This window comes from Stegastes partitus, unplaced genomic scaffold (genome assembly GCF_000690725.1).
Source record: "Stegastes partitus isolate 25-593 unplaced genomic scaffold, Stegastes_partitus-1.0.2 Scaffold1818, whole genome shotgun sequence".
NCBI classification, from domain to species: Eukaryota; Metazoa; Chordata; class Actinopteri; family Pomacentridae; genus Stegastes; species Stegastes partitus.
This window is the reverse complement of record NW_007579549.1, coordinates 88586-109903: the sequence shown is the minus strand read 5'-3', so window position 1 is coordinate 109903 and position 21318 is coordinate 88586. Positions and strand designations below refer to the sequence as shown.

General features: G+C 38.7%; 2 protein-coding genes across 2 annotated transcripts; both read left to right on the top strand.

Moving 5' to 3' along the window:
- The first annotated feature begins 1002 nt into the window (after positions 1 to 1002).
- On the top strand, positions 1003 to 11196 carry LOC103372741 (E3 SUMO-protein ligase PIAS1-like). The gene is made up of 14 exons (XM_008302449.1): positions 1003 to 1040; positions 2942 to 3374; positions 3568 to 3652; positions 3883 to 3930; positions 4703 to 4793; positions 4886 to 5020; positions 5151 to 5256; positions 5774 to 5847; positions 6169 to 6329; positions 6695 to 6828; positions 6914 to 7091; positions 7220 to 7359; positions 8458 to 8495; positions 9169 to 11196. Exons 1-14 carry the CDS (start codon positions 1017 to 1019, stop codon positions 9508 to 9510), a joined length of 1989 nt encoding a protein of 662 aa, XP_008300671.1. The 5' UTR covers positions 1003 to 1016; the 3' UTR covers positions 9511 to 11196.
- Positions 11197 to 13689: 2493 nt separating this feature from the next.
- On the top strand, positions 13690 to 19979 carry LOC103372740 (mortality factor 4-like protein 1). The gene is made up of 12 exons (XM_008302448.1): positions 13690 to 13812; positions 14677 to 14723; positions 14820 to 14887; positions 14985 to 15071; positions 15804 to 15881; positions 15984 to 16009; positions 16172 to 16263; positions 16467 to 16568; positions 16698 to 16786; positions 16942 to 17114; positions 19311 to 19395; positions 19475 to 19979. The coding sequence occupies exons 1-12, from the start codon at positions 13773 to 13775 to the stop codon at positions 19557 to 19559; spliced, it is 972 nt and encodes a 323-aa protein (XP_008300670.1). The 5' UTR covers positions 13690 to 13772; the 3' UTR covers positions 19560 to 19979.
- Positions 19980 to 21318: the final 1339 nt, after the last annotated feature.

Below are 21318 nucleotides of genomic sequence, written 5' to 3'. Positions count from 1 at the left end.
GTCAAACCACGCCTGTTTGTTTGTTTTTGTTTGTTTTTGTTTTGGAAGACTTGACAAACACAGAATAAGTTAGTGCATCTGCGACCTTGTAAGTAGCGACATATTCTATTAAGAGTAGCCTATTTGTCCATGTAATATTTGTTTTCATCGCTAATTAATAAATCATTTTATTAAAAGAAATGTGATTGGGTTTTTTTTGCCCTCAGTGTGGTCTACAGGCGCAGTTCCCTTTGTTTATGTTTGTTTTGGATGCATAAATCAATCCAGCAGCTATGATCCCATGAGCCAGTGGACTGTATTAATGCAACTCCTAATTTAGCCATTTATTTTGGGAAAAGCAACGAATTTGTTCTATTCATGACTGCAACTTTCACCTTTGCGTGTTATATGACCAAAGCAATACGTACTCTTTTTGAATGAGCACCTAAAAACAATATGATAATCATAAGAAAACTGTTTTCTCCTCTGTATGCCGATTATTTGTTAAATTAATCCAGTGGTTGACACGATCACAACTTTCCTGAACCCAAGGCGACATCTTATAATGATCCATTATTCAATTATCGTCGAATATTTTTAATATTCAATGATAAGACAGAGAAAAGTGGCAAATACTAACATTTACATACCCAGCAAATGTTAAGTAAATAAATAAATAACTTAATAATAATCAAAATAGTTGGCCAGTCATTCTGTCAGTTGATTACCCAAATAACCAATGGCTCGTTTCAGCAAATAAATGTAAATAAAAAGGAGGACGGCTATTTTACGTCTTGAGCCTTCTCAAGCAGCACTGTTATTGTCGTGTACTTTTTCAACAGCGCAACAAAACGCTCTAAACAAAGGGGATGTGATTTGAAGGCTCCTGTTGTCAGCAGGACAACCAGCCACATGTAGCTGTTTTGTGCTGCAGCAGCGCCCCCTGCTGGGCGCCGCGAGGAAGGCGCCACAAGCGGCTTTCGAACGGCTCCGTCCCTTGAGGATGGCTTTTGCGCCTGCGCACCCAGTGTAACAAGATGGCGGAGAGTGCGGAACTGAAGGTAAAGCGAGCCCCTACATTAGCTTGACAAATAGACGTTTCACACACTGAGATTTGACTTTCAAGTCGTAGCACTAGTGTTACTTGACAGTAGAGACCCGAGGAGTGACGCTATCAGAGCGTATGATAACAAAACAGCAGAGCAGGAGGGAGCAGACAAGCAATTAGCAGGTGGCTAGCTCGCTAGCATTAGCTTTGTTATTGTTTGCCGACGTTCCGTTAGGCTGTCTGTGCGACGGCTCACCTGCAGATAAGGCCACATATCGCTTTTACTGAGGGACAAACCCACGTTCCTGTCAGCGTTTTTAATCTAGCTACACTGTAGCTTTAGCCACTTGACATTATCAACAACTCACCGTGCGGACTACAGTGTCTGTTAAAAAATGGGCTCTGTCTATTCCCTGGAATCCAAGCGCAGGTTCACTTTCATTAGCGTTACTTCTGACATATTATGATAGTCTATAAAATTTAGTCACTGTTCACCACCATTAGTTGTAATGTAACCTATGTTGGCATTTTTTTGTTCTCAAACACGAAACAGACCAATATAAATAACACATTTAGTTTTCTTTCAGTCACCAACATCAGCTAACAAACAGCTTATACCAGCATCATACAGGCGGCGTTAGCTGGCTTATGCTAACTAAATCTGCGCTGTCTCCTTTCACCTTCTATTTTAATGTTTCAACTTGTGAGTTGACAGTAGACACTTTTAATTGTTAAACGTTTTCCTTCTGCACCTCTGCTAGCCCGGTATCTGAACTACTGCCACTCCTCCTTTGCTAAAGTCAATCATGTCAGCTGTACTGTTATTGTACAGGCAAGTCTCGTGTTATATACCTTAAAAGGCATCTGACGTTTACTCATTCCGGAGTTCAGTCCATCTAATAATGATATCAAAAAGTACTCTATATCTTTGTGGTACAACACCACATTCTTACAGGCCACATTTAAATGATCTTAATCATGTTTACAGTTACCTCAAGGTTTACTTCTTGTACTTCATTGATTATTAACCAAAGTGGATTGCGAAAACATGTGCACATAGGCTTCATAATTGCAAGTTGTCTTTTCAGTGTTGACATTTGTGTATGACACAGTTAACAGTTGTTCACAAGCAGGGACAACAGATTAGCACACATGAAGTTAACATGAAAACATGAGTACCTTTACAGTGTAATAGCATGTAATACAGTGTTGTTGTATCACAGAGGTGTTTGTCCAATTCTGTGATGATTTATAAGGCTGTTATTTGTTACATTGTGAAGTGTTTGTTAGTTTGTTAAGAATATAAACAAACACAATTCTATCATGATGTAAGATTTTGCTTTTATTTTCACAATTTCCTACAACAAAATAAGTCCATCTTATACTATAACACAATCTGATACAATATCACAAGCTGCTCTGTCAAACGTTGCCAGTTCTGTATCAACTATTCTGTGACATTTTCTCAAGATACAGTCTCTGGCATATTACATAGTTGTATTTTGTTACAGTGGGCACACCTTATCATTTGCACCATGTGCTGACACTTCATCAATTAAGGCTTTGAAAAAGTATACCTTGAAAAAGTATACCTTGGTGAATAGGCTATCTCGACCAGAGCCATCTCAGAGTGGCTGTGTGAGTTTAATATACTGTACGATGATGCTTTAAGGGTTGGTCTTTTATTGAGATTTAATTGTAGTCGGACAAGGAACAAGGAAACATTATTATTCTTCCTGCTTCAAGCGTTTGTCAGAGATGAAAAGCATCTTAGTAATTAATAAATGGAGCAGGAATTCTTTGATTTAAAAAAATCTTTTAAACCCTGAAGACAATTTTTTTTCATTATGTAAGATTATGTGGTTTTTTTTCAGTTGATATAGACTATTTTTCCCACTCTTTGTTTTTCACCAGCAAATGGTAATGAGCCTTCGAGTTTCTGAGCTCCAAGTGTTGCTGGGGTATGCAGGACGGAATAAACACGGGCGCAAACATGAACTTTTGACCAAAGCTCTCCACCTACTCAAGGCTGGTTGCAGTCCCGCAGTGCAGATGAAGATCAAAGAGCTCTACAGACGGCGCTTCCCAACCAAAATGGTTTCGCCAGTGGACCTCGCTCTTCCTGGCGTTCACTCTGCATCCAGTTTGCCCACTGGCCTCGCCCAGCTAGGATTTGACAGCCACGGTTCTCCGTCACCGCTGCTGCCTGTTTCTTTACTCGGGCCTAAGCATGAGCTGACTCTGCCTCACCTCCCCTCTGCCCTGCACCCAGTACACCCTGATGTCAAGCTCCAGAGATTGCCATTCTATGACGTGTTGGATGAGCTAATTAAGCCCACCAGCCTCGGTGAGTCCACAAGTTGCTTCTCAGCTGTGGGTGTAGTGATAACACTTCCCCCTTGTGTCATACCGAAAAAGTTTTGTGTCCACATATATCCAAACTGCCCTCAGTAAAAGTTCAGTATGAGCTGACATTAGTGCCTATTCATTTCTGTATGTTTCCTCACTGACTGTTCGCTTCTGTTTTTTTTTTTTCACAGCTTCAGACAACAGTCAGCGGTTCCAGGAAGCATGTTATGCCTTTGCATTAACACCACAGCAAGTTCAACAGATCAGCAGCTCCATGTAAGTGAGAGCGCTCCCTGTACATTCTGTCTTCTGCTGTCAGTGAGACGACACGGAGGAAGAACTAACACTGTCAAAGTATCTTCACTATCATACCCTTGTACAATTTATTGGAGGATTCTGAAAGCGGATGCTATCTGACGTAGAAATGAAAGTGAAATGAGCTGTTATTAAATTGTGTGTGAAGCTGTTCTGACCAGCCTGATCTGCCTCCTTTTTAAATTCTTTAGGGACATATCTGGGACCAAATGTGACTTTGCCGTTCAAGTCCAGTTAAGGTATGTCTAATTAGTTTTCTTTTGAGCGTCTGTTTAAACCCTCTGTGTATTAGCTGCTAAATGAAAAGCGTGTCTTCTCTGAGTTTTGAAGCAACCAGAAATAGCAGTGTCACTTGAATGCTACCTCATTTTCATTTCTTTTTTTTAAAAAATCTTTAAATTAATTAGCATATTTCAGAAATGCCCTTTTAGTCTCTCTCTTTTATATTTGAGCAATAAACACCCAAGTTTTAAACAAATCATGTGATATCCAATAGCTGACAGTTATCCATGATGATAAATGGCCAAAATAGTTATCAATATGAGTTATTATTATTATTATTACCACTACCACAAGGACTGGTTCTAATTCATGGATCAAAGATATGTTTATCTCTTTTTTGCTCAGCCTGTTAGTTTTTATTTACACTGAACTGGAACTACTTTTAAAAAAGGCAGTAAAACGTGGAAAAATGTTGAAATGTGGATACAGTCTTAGTAAACCGATCAATACAGGCAAAGTACACTATTGATAGAATCTTGATACAAAGCACTTTCACACCTTACATAAAGCAGTTCAGCCAAGCACAGTTTTTATCAGCTGAGAAAGAAAGAATACCTAATGACTTAAAAAGTGATGATTGACATCCTTTAAGAAGTGCTCTCCTATATCATAGATGGAGATGGATGTACTTGACACATCTGAAATGGTAAAATATACAAGCAACCCAACCTTTTGCCCCTTTTAACATTTGAACTTATCTTCTATGTAATTTTTTTCCTTCATTTTCAGATTTTGTTTATCAGAAACAAGCTGTCCCCAGGAGGATCATTTCCCCCCTAATCTGTGCGTGAAGGTTAATGGCAAGCCGTGTAATCTCCCGGTGAGTCCACATTGTTTGTTGTTGGCCTATATTGTCATATTTTTACTGTATTGTAAGTCACTGATGTTTTTTTTTTGGTGTTTTATCTGCAGGGATATCTTCCTCCCACCAAAAATGGAGTTGAACCAAAAAGGCCCAGTCGCCCCATTAACATAACATCTCTTGTCCGACTGTCCACAACAGTCCCCAACACGATTGTGGTGTCATGGACTTCAGAAATTGGGAGGGTAAGAGCACTGGACCAGAATATTGGAAAAACTTCATCAAAGCCTGTTTGAACTAGTGTTGTCTGAAGCTGTGAGGAAGACATGAGCCATCAGCGTGACTTGCTTTGCTCATTATTTCTTCTTTTGTCAGAGTTTTTCCATGGCTGTGTATTTGGTAAGACAGCAGTCGTCTGCAGTGTTGTTGCAAAGACTACGGGCCAAAGGAATTAGGAACCCTGACCACTCAAGAGCTCTGAGTAAGTCAGCACTTTATTAAGTAGTAAACACGTAGAACTTGGTTTGCCACTATCAGTGAGCAGGAATTTTAAAAGACTGTCACATAAAGTAAATTCTTTCATGAAGTATCTTGTGTTCATTTTTTGGCCTGTTCAACCACACATTTACATTTTGGAAGTCCAAGGATCTAAATTTGGGACCTAAAAATGGAACTAAGTTCTGAAAGGGTCTCTACAATATTCCTGGAAAAAATTCCTTTGTTCCCTCCTTTAAAAAGGGCCACTTGTTATTCCACTGCAGCTTCCACATACATTTTCTTTCATCATATGTATGTGTTGTTTATTGTTTTTGGAGCTCTTTGGAAATCCCAGAGTGATGGTATGCTTTAAATAAGTTGTACTTGGTGTGTTTTATACAAGGATTATAGATGAATGTTGGGTCAGATTAGGGTCCTTTTCACACAAAGCAATACACTGCACACTTGAAATAAGAATGTGTAATGTGTATTTACCTTTTTGTGTTTTGCTTCCTCTACAGTCAAAGAGAAACTGACAGCCGACCCAGAGAGTGAGATCGCTACCACCAGTCTACGAGTCTCTCTCCTGTGTCCTGTAAATAATATTCACCACTACCATGCTTCATTTGTACTGACTTGTGAGAAGTTAATTACCCTACTAATAGATCATCAAGCAACTAATTTACAATTCTCATGAAAATGTAACTTGCCAAGAACTATTTTATTGTGCATAGAGACAAAAGGCAAAATATAAAGAAGAGGTTGTGTGGCGATAGACGACTGTGGTGCCAGGGTTTCTCCACGTGCTTCATATCAATTAGTTGTTGCTTTGTCTTGCAAATATCTGTCATAAAACTGAGTGGTATGTCATGCAGTCTTGAGAAGTGACATGTCTTGTGTGTCCTTTGTGTTAAAGCTTGGGAAGATGAGGCTGACAATCCCTTGCAGAGCAATGACATGCTCACATCTTCAGTGCTTCGATGCTACACTTTATATCCAAATGAATGAAAAGAAGCCAACCTGGGTGTGTCCCGTCTGTGACAAGAAAGCACCGTATGAGCACCTTATTATTGATGGGTGAGCGTGACACTGATTTATATCGACATATATTCATTTATATTATGTGTTCCCGCTTGTGTGGTTTGATTTCAAAGTGTAACTGCAGATATGTGTAATGTTTCCATACAGTGAAATGAGTAGCAAACCACCCCTTTACTACTTAATGTAGCTCAAGCACACCAGCTCACTTACAACTCTGCGCAAACACTGTAGTATTCCTTTATATGCAACAGTACACTGCAGTTTAAGGAGGAAATACTCATCCTTGGTATTGACTGTTGTTTTTGCTCATGTCTGCTGGCACCATATGGATATGTTAACAATGTCAAAAACTTGATTTTCACTAGAGGGGTAGGTATTGAAATAGTTTGCTGTTTTTACAGGTTGTTTATGGAAATCCTGAATAGCTGTTCTGACTGTGATGAAATCCAGTTTAAAGAAGATGGAAACTGGGCCCCCATGAGATCAAAGAAAGAGGTTCAGGAGGTGTCCGCTTCCTACAACGGTGTAGACAGCGGTATGTAGCTTGCAGATTGCAGATTTTTAAGTCTTGTGGTCAGTGTGATCTACGAGCACAGTGTGAGTTTACTGTTTCTGTGCAGATTCTTCTCGAACAGAAGCACACGAGCAGAAACGGGGATCATCTAATGACAACAGCAAGAAAGTCGATGTGATTGATCTGACACTGGATAGCTCCTCAGAGGACGAGCTAGATGATGAGCCACCTCCTAAAAGGGCCTGTCCTTCACTGTCACCTGTCTCTCCACCTGCAAACAAGGGGTAAGTCTGTACACCATAAATCTGAAAGTAAGAGAACCATAAACAGTTTTATTTTTGGGATGTTTGTGCTCAGCTCTGTCAGGTTGCTTCTTTTGTTCCTAACCTTGTGTGCCGTTGTTTCCTTTCAGAGTGCTGAACTTGCACAGCCAGGCCTCACCTGTGCACAGAGCTCCCAGCATGCCCCCTGTGGAGACCAGCTACATTCCTCCACCTCCACCTCTTATCCAGGACTACCGCCACTATTACCACACAGCTAGTGATCTGCCAGGTAGACTTGTCAGTTATCATAAAGGATTAGGTTTATGATTTTGATAGTCTTCATGCTACTATGACAGGGCTATATGCATATTAAAAACTTCATTCATCATAGTGTTCATTCATTCTGCCCATATTAGCCATGAATACATCAGTCGTGCAGCTGTACTGAAAGAAATGGACAAAGTACACTGTGCTTATTGTGCAGAAATGCATTCTAAAGTTCAGCCATAGCTAATCTGATGCTTCGCTGGTTTGAAGTAGCCAAACTAATTAGTTCAATCAAAGTACAGAGTTTGTTCTTTGTGTCTCCCCAATCTGTGTTTACTTGGGGAAATATAGTGAAGGGGTATGTTGTGATAGTTGTATGTAAGTCTTTTTTTGTTGGGACAAAACACCAGCAATTAACCTGTTACATGACTACACCCACAGGTTGCTGAACCTTATTTTAGCATAAGAGGTCTGGCATTGAAAGAGGTCTTTCAGTGTTGTCTCTGATGTCTGACAATAAAATCACGTTAGAAGGGGATTAATTTACTGTCAGTGTGGACTGCAGGAGTGATTACAGCAGTCCATCTTTATTTAGTGCACAAAAACCATGCATGTGTTGTATGAAGACAGACTTCAAAAAATCCAAACAAACCTACCTTTAAGTACAGATGTTTATTGCTTCCTAAAGGACCAGTGTGTGGGATTGATGGGGATGGAGTAACAGAAATGGAAGATTATATTAAATTCACAAGTCTGTTTCTGTTACTATCAATCATTGTGTTTTCATTAGCTCAGAAGGAGTTTTTTATGTCTACATAGGGAGCAGGTCCTCTTCCACAATGCCCAGCATGTTGCGCCACCATTTTTGTTGAGTAGCCCAGAACAGAGAAAACAAACACTAGAAAGGGTCTTGCATGTGTTTCATGTGGAGGTTAAAGCCATAATATAGTTGTTCTCAGGGAAGGGTGAGGGAAGGTTACATTTGTCTGCAACCTCAACAGTAGATGCCACTAAGTCCAACACACTGGTCCTTTCAATCTGCTTGTAATGGTACATATCAGCTGTGTTTGTCCAGAATGAAGTAATTGGAGTCTTCTTCTTTTTTCTTTTTTTTTTACAGATCTAAATTTCTTCTCCTTCCTCCAAGGCGACAATCAGGTATGGTAACGGCAACACCTTGAGTCTTGTTCTCCACCTATGTCGTGCTTAAAGTTTCTGACAAAGAGTTTCTTCTAAAGAGCTATACACACGGCTTCTGTAGAAAAATGTGTTCCATACATTTTTTTTACTCGTCATGGTTGTGCCTCGCATCAAACACCATCTGCATGTCATTACAACTTCAGCCCTTGATGAGACGAATCTACATATGGCACTGATGTTGCCAAGTCATCCAGTGATGGCTGTGTGACTCTGAAATTAGATTTATTTATGCGTTTTTGCTGTAGGTGATTGGTATTTAATTGTTTTTAATGTACATTTAATGAATCGGCAAAGTGCGGTCTGAACTGCGCACTTTTGCTTTGATGAATAATTCTGATGTTACAGATATTCAGCACCTCTAACTTCTCACAAAGCTTTGTTTTTTTTTTTTTTTCAACTAAGATCCTGGCTGAAGAGCTTTGTGAAAATGTATTATTTGGCCAAAGTCTTGCAATTAAGAATCACAAGCTATTTTTAAGAGATTCTTCCAACTCAGCCACTTACTTGCTTGTTAGTCTGATGTTTGGCAAGTACACCTCCTGAACTTGAAGGCATCACCAAGGAGCTGCATCATACGTCTGTATGGTGTGTTTGGTCGTTGACTAACAGCCACGCTTGTCTGTCCTGTCAGCATTACAACATGGTGATGGCTGCTGCAGCGGCTGCGTCAGCTTCAGCCTCAGAGGACCACGACCTGCTCCTCAACCGTTTCCTGCCCTATGGCTCCTCTCAGATGTTGCGGGAGCAGCCGGGCACCCCGGGGAGCATCTCGTTGGCAGCAACCAACGGAGGCAGCAACAGCGGCAGCACCAGTAGTTTGGTGTCTTCCAGCAGCCTGCGGGACCGCGACAAAGACCGAGAACGAGACAGAGACAGGGACAGCCACGCCATTTCAGGATTGTCCAGGTCCTCGGTGGAAGCAGCAGCAGCAGCCATTTATGGCTCTATATCTGACGTTATCTCTCTTGACTAGATCCACACAGAACTGAAAGGCAAGGGAGACCTCGAGAACAGGAGTTCTTTGTAAATAAGGAAGAGGAAGATGAAAGAATAAAGTGCTATGTACAGAGAGGAAAATCTATTTTCAATTTTACTTATCATATGTATATAAACTTAGGACGCTTCTTGTCCAGTGAGTTACTTCAGTTGATATTTTTCTGTGAATACTGAAGACTTTTTCACACCTCTTCATGTGGTCCTTTGATTATATTGTACCTTTTGTACCTGGATTTTACAGTTTTGTTTCAATATTTCATGTCAATGGCATTATTTTAGTATACATGCACAGAAACCAATGAGGTGACACCTTATGGAAAATCAAATTTAGAATATAAAGAAAAAGGGCATTGTTATCAATGTACAAAAGGCAGGTCACAGCAAAACAGGAAAATGTGTAACACTTTCTTTATTTTCTAAATAGTATCATTTCTGTCAAGATGTTTTGACAGCAGAAAGATCTGGCCATTTTTGCCATCACTGTAGATTTTTTTTTCTGTAAGACATTCATGCTGTGGTCATTATTTTTAAGGAATTATTTATGATGTAAGTTATGTTGGATGTGTGCTGTTTTTGTTTTTTTTTTCTTTCAAAGAAGCATTCCCTATGCCTCTAGGAACAGTTGCCACTAGAAATGCAAAAGCAAACGCTAGATCCTTCTGTTGTCATAACTGCACTTTTTCCTCCTCGCAAATATGAACAATATTGTACCTAAAGTACGTAGAAATTGGGAGTAAGTCAGTATTGTAAGATCAGGCTTTTTCAGCGTGTGAATGAAGGGCACTGGTCCAACAAGCAACCACAATTGGACCTTAGCATACATCTAAGATTTGCAATATTGTGTATTTTTTTGTTTAAAGTATAGCTGTTTTACTTTGCATATTACTCTTTGCTACACAGAAGTGGCCAGTTGACATGGACAAATTTCTGCTCCACTTGCAAGACAAGGCTAGTTTCTGGTCTACTTGAAGTTAATTGTTTAATTGAAAGGCTTAAAACTATTCACTGAGTGCAAGTGGATTAATTACATTTCATCATGTCTTTATGTTTGATTTTCGCACTTGCTTTTCTTTTCTTTTGTTTTTTTACACACAACGTCTGTGTGGAGCAGTGAAGCAGTTCACACTTAGTAGTTCTCAGCTTTGTATGTCTCTGCAAAACACATGAAAGCTCACCTGTTTGAAATGCGATGCTGTTCCTTAGTGAGGCCACAGGACGCAACGCCTTTTTTTTTGGTGTTTGGTGTATTTGCAACAGCCTTTAAGATAACTGTGATAGCTTAGTCTTTGAGTGAATCACAACTTGCATTTTGGCCCAGAAGTTGAAAACCATTGAAGTTATTATGGACGCCTCCCCTCCCTTTATTTTTTTGACTTGTGCTTACAATTAGGATTATTTATTATTATCATATATATTTTCAGCATTCGTTTGATTCGTGGATATGCATTGCTGTCATTGTATGTGATATTTCTTTTGTAATTATATAATTAATGCTATTTAAAGATGTCATTGTTGCTTGACATGCATTGTAACATTTTCTGTTTCTGTCCGTTTTGCTATCAGATGATGTCAATAACTCAATAGAAGCTTTGATCATTTTGAACGGCTACAAGGTCTACTGTGCTGTTTGATATTTGTAAGAATTAAACCGATACAAGAAAGTTCCTCTTTGCCGTTGGTCTGAGGACGGTCCTGTTTCAGCGCCATGTGTCACTCTGTTACAGGATGCAGCAAAGAAAATTAAGCAGATTATGTTTGCGAATGTAGAAAATAAAATCAGAATTTGACTCAGCTTTGCGGTAAATTACAGAAGTGAGTACACCCCCTGTGCAGCATCACTTACATGTCGTGTGATTAAAGTTGAGTCACGTCTCAATAACTGCATCATTTTCTAAGTGGACAAATTGAGTATTTTATCCCATGAACACAAAAGAAATCCAATACTGTAGAAAGACTGAATAGAAATACAGGCCCCACAGTAGAAACTTGACGCAACAGAAGTGAATACACCTGTCATCATTGACTGAAACGAAATTTGCTACAGCTGTTATTTCAAATTGCATAAACACAGTTCTAAAATGACCTATGAATACTAGAACATTCTCAGTTTTATGGATTGTGTCTCTGAATATTTGTATCGTGGTTCCACATGTGAAAGAAACTGAAAAATCTGATTTTAGGACCTTTACAAAGATGGAAAAGGACACAAGAAGGTTCATGACCAATGAAATATCAATCACACACTTGTCAGCAGTAATCACGAGGTACAGAACGAGTCGTAGTACCAGAACTGCAGTCCTCCCAAAATCATAGAAGCTACTTTTACAGTTTACCTCTGAAAGACAGACAGCACTGGGATTATAAGTAGATTTCAGAATCTGGGTGACAGCTCAGGATATTGAATAATATCAACCATCTATTGAAGGCATCCAAGAAATCAGCCCTTGTTTGCTGTTCGGCACCAAACTGCGATATTTAACTTTTTACTAAATAACATGGAAAAAGGCTGATTAACATTGGGAAAACTTTGGTCAAGATACATTTGTTTGTCTTAGATCATGCTTATGTCAAGAGTGTTCTTCACGAACCTAATCAGCAAAACCACAGTGCACACACAGTCCTGACAGTGAAGCTCAGAGGTGGGAGAGAGATTATATGGGGCTTCATGAGTACAAAATGGAGAGATGACGTTTACAGATGACACCATGACTGTCTGTGGATATATTCCAAGATTCTGGCTGACCATATGACTCCCAGTCTGCAGATGCTTGGCAGAGGAGGAATATTTCAGCATGACAAAGATCAAAAGCACAGATCCAAAACTGCATTGCATTGTACTGTTGCCAAGTGCTTGCTCAAAGGGAATCTAAGGGAAACCTTTAATTTGTTGGATGTCTCTGTTTAAAATTTTTAAGGTTATCATTTTACTTTGTGACGTGCTTTAAGATGACGTGTTGTGAATTGGTGCTATATAAATTAGACTAGATTGAGCTGAACTGAACAGAGGACCTTTGGGTCATTTTGTAGAGACAGGCAGAGCAACTCAGTCACTCTGGCAAAGATCAACTTATCCACAGCACAATATTAAAAATATTAAAGATTTAAATCTCAGCAATTATTTCCTACTTGGTAACACAAGTATTTAGCAAAAATACGAAAAAATGCAAAGACTTCACACTCACAGCTTTGAAGGAGATACACACATGGCCTTGCATTGTTGCATCTTTATTTCCTGTGTTTTACCTCCTTACAGTCAGAGTCAATTAAAGACTGAGCTGCAGCCAAGGAAACAATAGAGCTGAATATTAAAGCCCAAAATGATTCACCTTCATGCCACATTTTGTTTTAGAGTGATTTTTTTCTGGCTTTCATATGTTACCAATTAATTTTCCACTGAGTTCCTGTTGTGGGGCCTGTCCAAAAAGTTAACACTTTTTATTTATTATGAGAACAAAACTCAGAAATAACGCAATTAAAGCAAGGTCATAAGGTCATAAAGTTTTGAATAATTACATTTAATTGATATTGTACAGGGGTTTGCTCACGTGCTGTACATTACAACAAATATAAAGGTTTTAGGCAATTAATTCATTAAAAATAAAGGGATCAAATATGTCTACAAATATTCTTGGCAGTGAATAGAAGTTTTGAAACAGAATTTACACCAACATGCAGAAGTGGAATTTGCAGACAACTTCATAATTATTATTATTTTTTAAACTACGAAAACTTTTCTTTCTTTTTTTTTTTTTTTTTTTGATTGACTTTTTTGCTTTTTTTTCCCCATCGAGGGGTGGGGCTGGGAGACTCAGAACCTAAATTACTCTGCGCTTCCCTCATCAGTCGTTTGGCCATCTGTTCGTCAGATGGCCGTAATCAACACACTTGCGTCCAAAACAAAGGTCCAATTCGGAAGAGATGGTTTTAAATTTTAAAATAGTTTTACTACTTGCTGTTTAGCCAGGACACTTTTTTTTTCTTTTGCATACCAATAACACATTGTCCCCCAGAAGCCAGCGAGGTGTAAGGTAAACGAGACACGTGTCAGAACATTTTGTTATTTCTTATTTCATCGTGACATTGGTGGGCTGTTTGAACAGGTTGGAGTCTGTGGATGTATCTCTTGTCGCGGGATCAATGCGTCACCGCGTTGGTCATGACGTTATTAGAGAGCGGCGCCGTTGCAGACTGTAATGGGAGCTGGCGATTTTTCCCATATTTTGATAGTTTAATCCGTGAATGGCGCCGAAACAGGACCCGAAACCTAAATTTCAAGAAGGTAACAAGTCGCCCGTTTCGTTTCCCGCTAAATGTGTGTCAGCTGCGTGTGTCTGAGCCCCTGGAAAGCTCCTCAATGTTAGCTAGCTATCGATTGAAACAAACACTGCCGCCGCCGAAAGGCTAGCGTCGTTAGCTTTCATTGTTGTTGCTCTGAACACAAAACAGGTCTTTGTCGATTTTATTCGTCGCTTTAGTTGTGTTTTCGGCTTTGTCTTTACTTCGTAATACAGTGTTATCAAAAAGAAAGCATGTGGTTTTAGTTTGAGGGGGTTTCCAGCCAATTGAAGCCAGCAGCTTCATTCATGCAGCGTTAGCTCCGGATGAATTAACCGCCCACCTCTCTGTTCTCTATGAGCTAACTGTTAGCTGAGTCCCAGCTAGTGTGGCTAACTTACCTTCGTATCACTAACTAGTATTGTCACATCAGATATTTCTGCAGCTTTCTTTACAGCGTGTCCACTGTGTAGTTAAGGTAGAGGGCAGGAATAAGTCAATGTTGCTCTGAAGTCAAGTATGGCCACCTTTTGTAATTATCTGTTAATCAGAAAACAACTTTTTGCTATGAAATTAATCATTAAAAGCTAACGTTTTCTTGTAAAATATTGAGTAGGAGTATTAAGCAGAAGAACATAGTGAATTTAGTGCCATTTAAAGCATTCATAAACCTGTTTAACTGTTAGTCTTGTACGTCTGAGAAAGAGTTAGTAGCTGATATGTGAGTTAATTTAAATTCAAAGGGTGATGCATGTTGATTATGTCTGATTAGAAGCCAAGACGTGCACTTGTCTGAGGCTTCAATGTCGTGTTTTGTTGGACATGAACTACTGGCATGCTGATTTTAATTGACCCACACTCTGTTCAGGTGAAAGAGTGCTGTGTTTTCATGGGCCATTGCTATACGAAGCTAAGGTAGGTCACCTTACTTATCCTGTCTTTCTGATCATGTGATCCTCTTCTGTGTCTGATATCTATATTTCTGACAATGAATCGTGCCTCTCTTTGCAGTGTGTTAAGATAAACATCAAGGACAAACAAATCAAATACTTTATTCATTACAGTGGGTGGAACAAAAAGTAAGTTGTTTTTTTCTCTCTCAGCTCGATCATGATCAGAGTTTGTAAAGTTTCGATTTTACAAGTGCTTGAATTCTTTGTGTGTTTTATCTTCCAGTTGGGACGAATGGGTTCCTGAAAGCAGAGTGCTTAAGTATGTGGACAGTAATCTGCAGAAACAGAAAGAGCTTCAGAGGGCCAATCAGTAAGTCTTTTTTTTTATGTTACCTTTCTACGAAAACATGTAACTATAATTTAAATTCTTGTGCCAGATGTTCCTCTGAAAAAATAAACACAAGAATAAACGCAGTGTTGAACACAATGGAAATAAGATATAAGTATGATACCTTAGTTAAGTTTGTGTTTTTAACTTAAAATATAACTAGAATAGAAAAGTAGGAAGTAAAACTGGAAATGATGCTTGGCTGTTTTTAACTTCCTCTGTGAGTTCCTTATTTGTAAGATCCAGGGACACAACACATTTAGGTCAAATTCATCATCTTTATCATCTAATTGCTGTTGCTGTGGGGTTTTTAGGAATGATTTTTTGGGGGGTTTTCACCTTTCAGTGGTAGGAGAGACAGTTTAGAGAGGCAGGTAATTCAAAAAGGAAAGGAGGTCCAGCCAGCTAGTCACTGATCGAATGGAAGATCAGCTGTTCAGGACACATATGACCATACAGTGCCCTAACCACTCTGTCAGGTCACCCCTCGTCACCTAGTTTCACTAGAACATAATGTTCCGCATGGTTAACGTGTTTCTATATTTTAAACACACTAGACTTGCATCGAGAATGACAAAATGCAGGTGCGAGGTTTCCTAAACTTTCCAGCTTATTAAACTCGCTGCAACTTGTGTCCTGAAACCTTCTAAAAACAAACTTTAGTGTAATTGATGTATCCCTAAGTAACTGAACTGTTTTGTTTTTGTAATTTAGAGACCATTATGTAGAAGGAAGAATGAGGGGAGCTGCACCGAATAAGAAGTTACCTGCTGCATCGCAGAAAAACGATGTGTGAGTACATGTCTTGTTTCTCAGTTGCCTGCTGTGATGTGTCCTCATGAAACTACTTGTCAAATTGTTTAAACACTTATGAATGTTTCTTTTTTTTGGTAGGAAAACCAAAAAGAACAAACAGAAGAGTGAGTATATCATGCTGTGTATTTGTACAATAGAACATATTAAAATTCATGAATTTAGTTCTTTTTCATTATGACTGAACTTTTTTTTTTTTCTCCATAATTAATGTGATAGAAGCTGGAAGTTGTTAAGAGTCACAGTTGAGTGTTTTTGTGTCCATACAGCTCCTGGACCAGGAGAAGGAACTAGTTCTGGAGGAGACCCAACTCACCCTCCACGCAAGAAGAGAGCACGTGTTGACCCAACTGTGGAAAGCGTAAGTTTGTAAATCTACTGAGTTGCTGTTAGCAAGTTATTTTCAGATTTGATTTACTAGTTAGTGTCAAATATTTCTCAGCTGTATATGAGAAACTACAGCTAGCGTGCAGATTTCTGAAATGTTTTTAGCTCCTTTTGACATTAGCTGCATAAACATTAAGGCAAAAAAAATTTTTCTTAAATGTGTTCCTGTTTGTTTAGGAGGAAACCTTCATAAATCGAGTGGAGGTCAAAGTGAAAATCCCTGAGGAGCTGAAACCATGGCTTGTTGATGACTGGGACCTGATTACACGACAAAAACAGGTCAGTAACCAGTGAATGTCACCTTCTTCACAGCCTTTGTTTTATGTATTGTTGTCGCATGTATTTACACGAGTAGATTGCTGGAGTTACTCATGTGTGTGTTTCTTTTTGCTTGTTTACTGTTTTCAGCTTTTCCACCTACCTGCCAAAAAGAATGTTGATGCAGTCCTTGAAGATTATGCAAACTACAAGAAATCAAGAGGAAACTCTGACAGCAAGTAAGAACTACTTTTATGTCATCATGTACTTGTTTACAAAAGAAATGCAAAAAAAAAAAAAATGACAAGTTTTTTTTTTTTGTTATAAGTATCTATTCCCAGTATCTGTTGACTGTGTGCAATCGAGATCTAACTTTTTCTCTTCACTGTTTCAGGGAATTTGCTGTAAATGAGGTGGTTGCTGGTATCCGGGAATATTTCAATGTTATGCTGGGGACACAACTTCTCTACAAATTTGAGAGGCCTCAGTACGCAGACATCCTGGCCAACCATCCAGATACATCTATGTCTCAGATCTACGGCGCTCCTCACCTACTCAGACTCTTTGGTAATAACACTAACACAACATCACATCACATTTAGAAATCATTTGTGGCAGCTGAAGCGCCTCTAGATGACAAGACGAGACAGAGGGGGACAAATGTGACGTAATCTCAGTCTTGGTATTAAAATATGTGAACTTAAACTGCACTCAATTTCTGTGTTAAATGTTTGCATTTTGACATGTGGTGAGGTTCGGGATATTATTATTAGATTTAGTCAAGATTGTGTGACATTCTTTAGGAAGAGCCATTATTGTTTTCCTTCATTGACCTCTTGATTGCATTTCTTAAAAGATAAATTTTTAGATCCTTTGCAAAATGTTGGTTGTTCATAAGAAAATAATATATGGTAGCATTTTTAAAAGTCCGCTGGGCTATTTGAGAAGGTGAAATACAGCCCAAAATGTGTGTGTTCAGTATAAATACTGAACATTAACACTAAAATGTTTTATTATGAAACACCAGTTCTGGAAACAGACTTTTAAGCTTCAGACAAAGTGCAGTTATTTGTCTTTGTGCCTTCATGCTGATGCTAGCGGTGGTCAGAGGCGTTATATTTGCAGGTTGTCTGTGCATCCATGTGCCCAATTGTGTCAGGAACGCCTTAAAGGAATTTCTTCAAATATTCACTTAGACACAACAATGAACTGATCAGAATTTAGTGCTCAAAGACCAGCGTGATCTTACAAAAAACACTTGTGGCCATCACTCAGTGCACTAATAATGTGAAATTTCACAGAATCGTGTAATAGGATGGAATGCAGTGATGATGTTTAGTATTTACAAGGTCAGCTTTATTGAGAGGATGTGTTCTGGAGAAACATAGCACTGTCTATTTTTCATAACTCAGGAACAGAAGTGGAGATTGTGACCATATTTCACATTTGGTTGGACACTGTTTCAGTGACACTAGCCTTGGGTTCCCACCTGTCAACAACATGTATTGCTAAGGCTGCATAACAAGCCCTGGAGCTACATTTTCAAATACCAGAGGATCAATAGACTGCGTCAACAGTTGTGCTATTGGCACTTTAGAAATTGAGAAGGACTGTATCTTGCACATTCTATCTATGACCTAATCTACCACCATCAGACATTAGACTGATGAATTTTTGTTTTCTAAACCCAGAAGAGAGTTCTCTCTGTGTCAGACAGATCAAATCTGTTACTCAAAAGATCTCTGTCACTAAAAGTAACCACTGGCCAGCTGATTGTCTGGCTGTGGTTGTGTTCATAAATTCAGTGTGAAAGTCGGAGCATCATCTGAGCTGTGGTCCAGAAATACAGCTTCATAGCTCACAGGGCATGAGGCAGATTTACTGAGTTGGGGCTGCAGACAAACGCCGTCCTGTTTTATTATTACGGCTTCTTTCATTGAATGTTCATGTTGGCAGTGATGAAAGAAGTACATCAACTATTTTCTAAACTAGAACTATTAATATTGCACAGTAGAAATACTGTCAAAGAAAAAGTCCTGCATTAAATGTTTTACTTAAAAGTGAAGAGTGAAAAGTGTATTTTCAAGCACAATATACTTAAATTACCTAACATCTGTTCAAGGTACAGCCTTTAACTCTTTATAAAAACTGGTCAGTATAATGAAACAGAATGCATAATATTGTATTTTGTCAGTAAAACCTGTTCACAGTGCTCTGATCATTCCCATCAGCACAACATTGGTGTCTTTAAAGTGATTTGTTTAACAGATTGCCGTTCCTTTTGCTGCTATTGTTATCACATTTCAGTGTATAGTAGTAGTTTGTTCAAAACAATTGTGTTGCAGAGTAGGGCTGGACCCGAATAGCCGACTATTCGTTCGCTGTGCTGGAATGGGGATCTCAATTTTGATCTCCGAGTATCGATAAGCAGCATCTGTAAGAGTAGTAGTGACTTTAAAAACACCACCCATCCCTGTATATTAGTGTAAATGAGTGTAGACAGACATTTCTCATTTAAATTAAGTCAGGAATTCTACTTATACAATCTTTTAAAAATTCAGATATTTAGAAATTGATTCTTGCTGGGGTTTTTTTTTAAAACTACCTCCTGTCAGTATTCATCTTTATCTACCACTATGACCTTCTGCTGCTTTAAATACTTGAGATACCTGCTCATGACGATCAGTGCAGTTGAAAAAGTAAGGTATTTGTTAAAAAAAAATCTTTAGTGTGTAAAATTCTGTCATTGTTTGGTTTCAAAAGTGAGAATCGGAGCCATGCTGGCGTACACTCCCCTGGATGAGAAGAGCCTTGCACTGCTGCTCAGTTATCTACAAGACTTTCTCAAGTGAGTATTCATGAATCTTTTAAACAGGCTCGTAGCCGTAAACCACAGCAGAAGTGAACACAATGCCGCTTCATTCCAGGTACCTTGTAAAGAACTCTGCATCGCTCTTCAATGCCAGTGACTATGAAGTTGCCCCTCCAGAGTACCACCGCAAGGCAGTTTAAGGTTTTGTATTTTAGGATCTGAAGCCTTCGTGTGCGCTGAAGTTTGGAGACGACATTCTTTGAGAGGATGTGATTTCACAAAAACGCCTTGGAGAACTGGATTGTGCGAGATCTGTTGATTTAATAGGGAGGATCCAAGCAAGATGTCACACTAATCCCTGGACAAATTTATTTTCTTTCATGTGGAAAGCTGCTGAGTACGCTCTTCCTGTATTGGTATGTTTTTGAGTACCACTTTTTAGTTTCTATGATATATTTTTTTTTTTTGTCTGATGTTTACCAACATCTTCTGAAACAAGGATTTAATCATGATTGTTTTTTTTGTTTGTTTTTTTTTTTGTTTCCTGTTTTGATTCAGATGCTGGCTAAATTTGTCTTGTAGGCTATCATCATTTTCTAATAAAAGTCTTTCATTCTTTAGCTATTGGTCTGTATCTGTTTTAAAACTGATTTACTATCACCATATTGTTTATGTCTTCATCATCATCAGGATGTTGTTAGGACGGTTGTTATTGACTATATACTTGAGCATTTTCTTATTTTTCAATATTCTTAATGGAAAATGCACCATAAGTGGATTTAAACAAAAGTATATTTTGTGCAAAACACCAGCTGTTTCAGAGAGGACTTGTGTTTTGTAGCACTTTGAGAAACTTCATTTTTAAGTTTAGAACTCATTATTTAAACTGGAATACAGATGTGTGCACTTCTTTTAATGAGCAGCGTCTGCAAATGTCTTTATATCTTTGTCACCCAAAGAGAAGTTGATGCCATTTTGAACCATAATATTTTAATATCTTAGATTTCATTTGCTCGTTTGTGACGATTGAATTGTGCTGACTATATTAGCCTAAATGCTTTGGACTGCAAATGCTGCAATAGGTATTTAATCATCATATGGTATCATTAGTAGTAGTTTGTGTAACACTAAAGTCCAGGAAAATGACATTCTGATATTTGTATGTAATCACATTTTACATGTCAGTTGCTGAAAACCAAAAAATCCTGAACTATGTAGAACTCAATTATGGAGTTCCACCTTTAAACTGATTGTTGTTATTTCTGCGTTGAGGGTTTTTTGATGGGCCAGAAATTAAAACTCTTAACATTTCAAAAACTACAGCAATCAGCATCAGTGGATCTGCCTAATTAAATGTTACCGCACCTGCTACAGTCTGCAGTTTTACAGCTGGCTACGCCTTCATCCAGCAAATGCATCCTCCCTGGATGCCAGGATTTACACAACAGCTCAGTGTTAATTTCCTAAGAATGATGAGACGAAGAAGAGGTTGTGAGGAGGCACATACTGCATTATTTATCACCATTTCAAAACCTAGTTTGATACACTTAGCAATTTCTTTTTTTCTTTTTAATTAAAACATTCAGATGTGGTTTACGCATTTTCCTGCGCTTTGCCAGATCACTTTTTCTTCCTGCTTTACGCTGTCATCCATGTGATTCATCTAAGCTCAGAACTATGCAGCAGTAAAGCAAGAACTTTAATGTGAATCCCAAGACAGTGATGCTAAGTGTGTCACCGTCTTGCCATTGTTGGAGATGATTACAGGTAATTTGGTTGAAGCAAAGCTGATCTGCCCACTTATGGCTGCAAAACATTCGTCACTGGTAATAACAGAGTTGCGCAGCTGTGCTGGAAGAGAGGACGTGTTCTGACCTGTCAGCAAAAAAAAATCACAGGTTTAAAATGCAAGATTTATTATGGTTGAATTCCATTTAGTTTCTTCAGTTTCGGAGTTCT

What these genes read in the sequence shown, in the direction of transcription:
- LOC103372740 (XM_008302448.1), top strand. Translation starts at nt 13,773, where the DNA reads ATGGCGCCGAAACAGGACCCGAAACCTAAATTTCAAGAAG. An exon ending in TACAGTGGGTGGAACAAAAA is followed by an intron (nt 14,888 to 14,984) that starts GTAAGTTGTTTT and finishes TTTATCTTCCAG; the next exon opens with TTGGGACGAATGGGTTCCTG. An exon ending in CAAAAAGAACAAACAGAAGA is followed by an intron (nt 16,010 to 16,171) that starts GTGAGTATATCA and finishes GTGTCCATACAG; the next exon opens with CTCCTGGACCAGGAGAAGGA.
- LOC103372741 (XM_008302449.1), top strand. Translation starts at nt 1,017, where the DNA reads ATGGCGGAGAGTGCGGAACTGAAG. An exon ending in AATTAAGCCCACCAGCCTCG is followed by an intron (nt 3,375 to 3,567) that starts GTGAGTCCACAA and finishes TTTTTTTCACAG; the next exon opens with CTTCAGACAACAGTCAGCGG. An exon ending in TCCTCCAAGGCGACAATCAG is followed by an intron (nt 8,496 to 9,168) that starts GTATGGTAACGG and finishes CTGTCCTGTCAG; the next exon opens with CATTACAACATGGTGATGGC.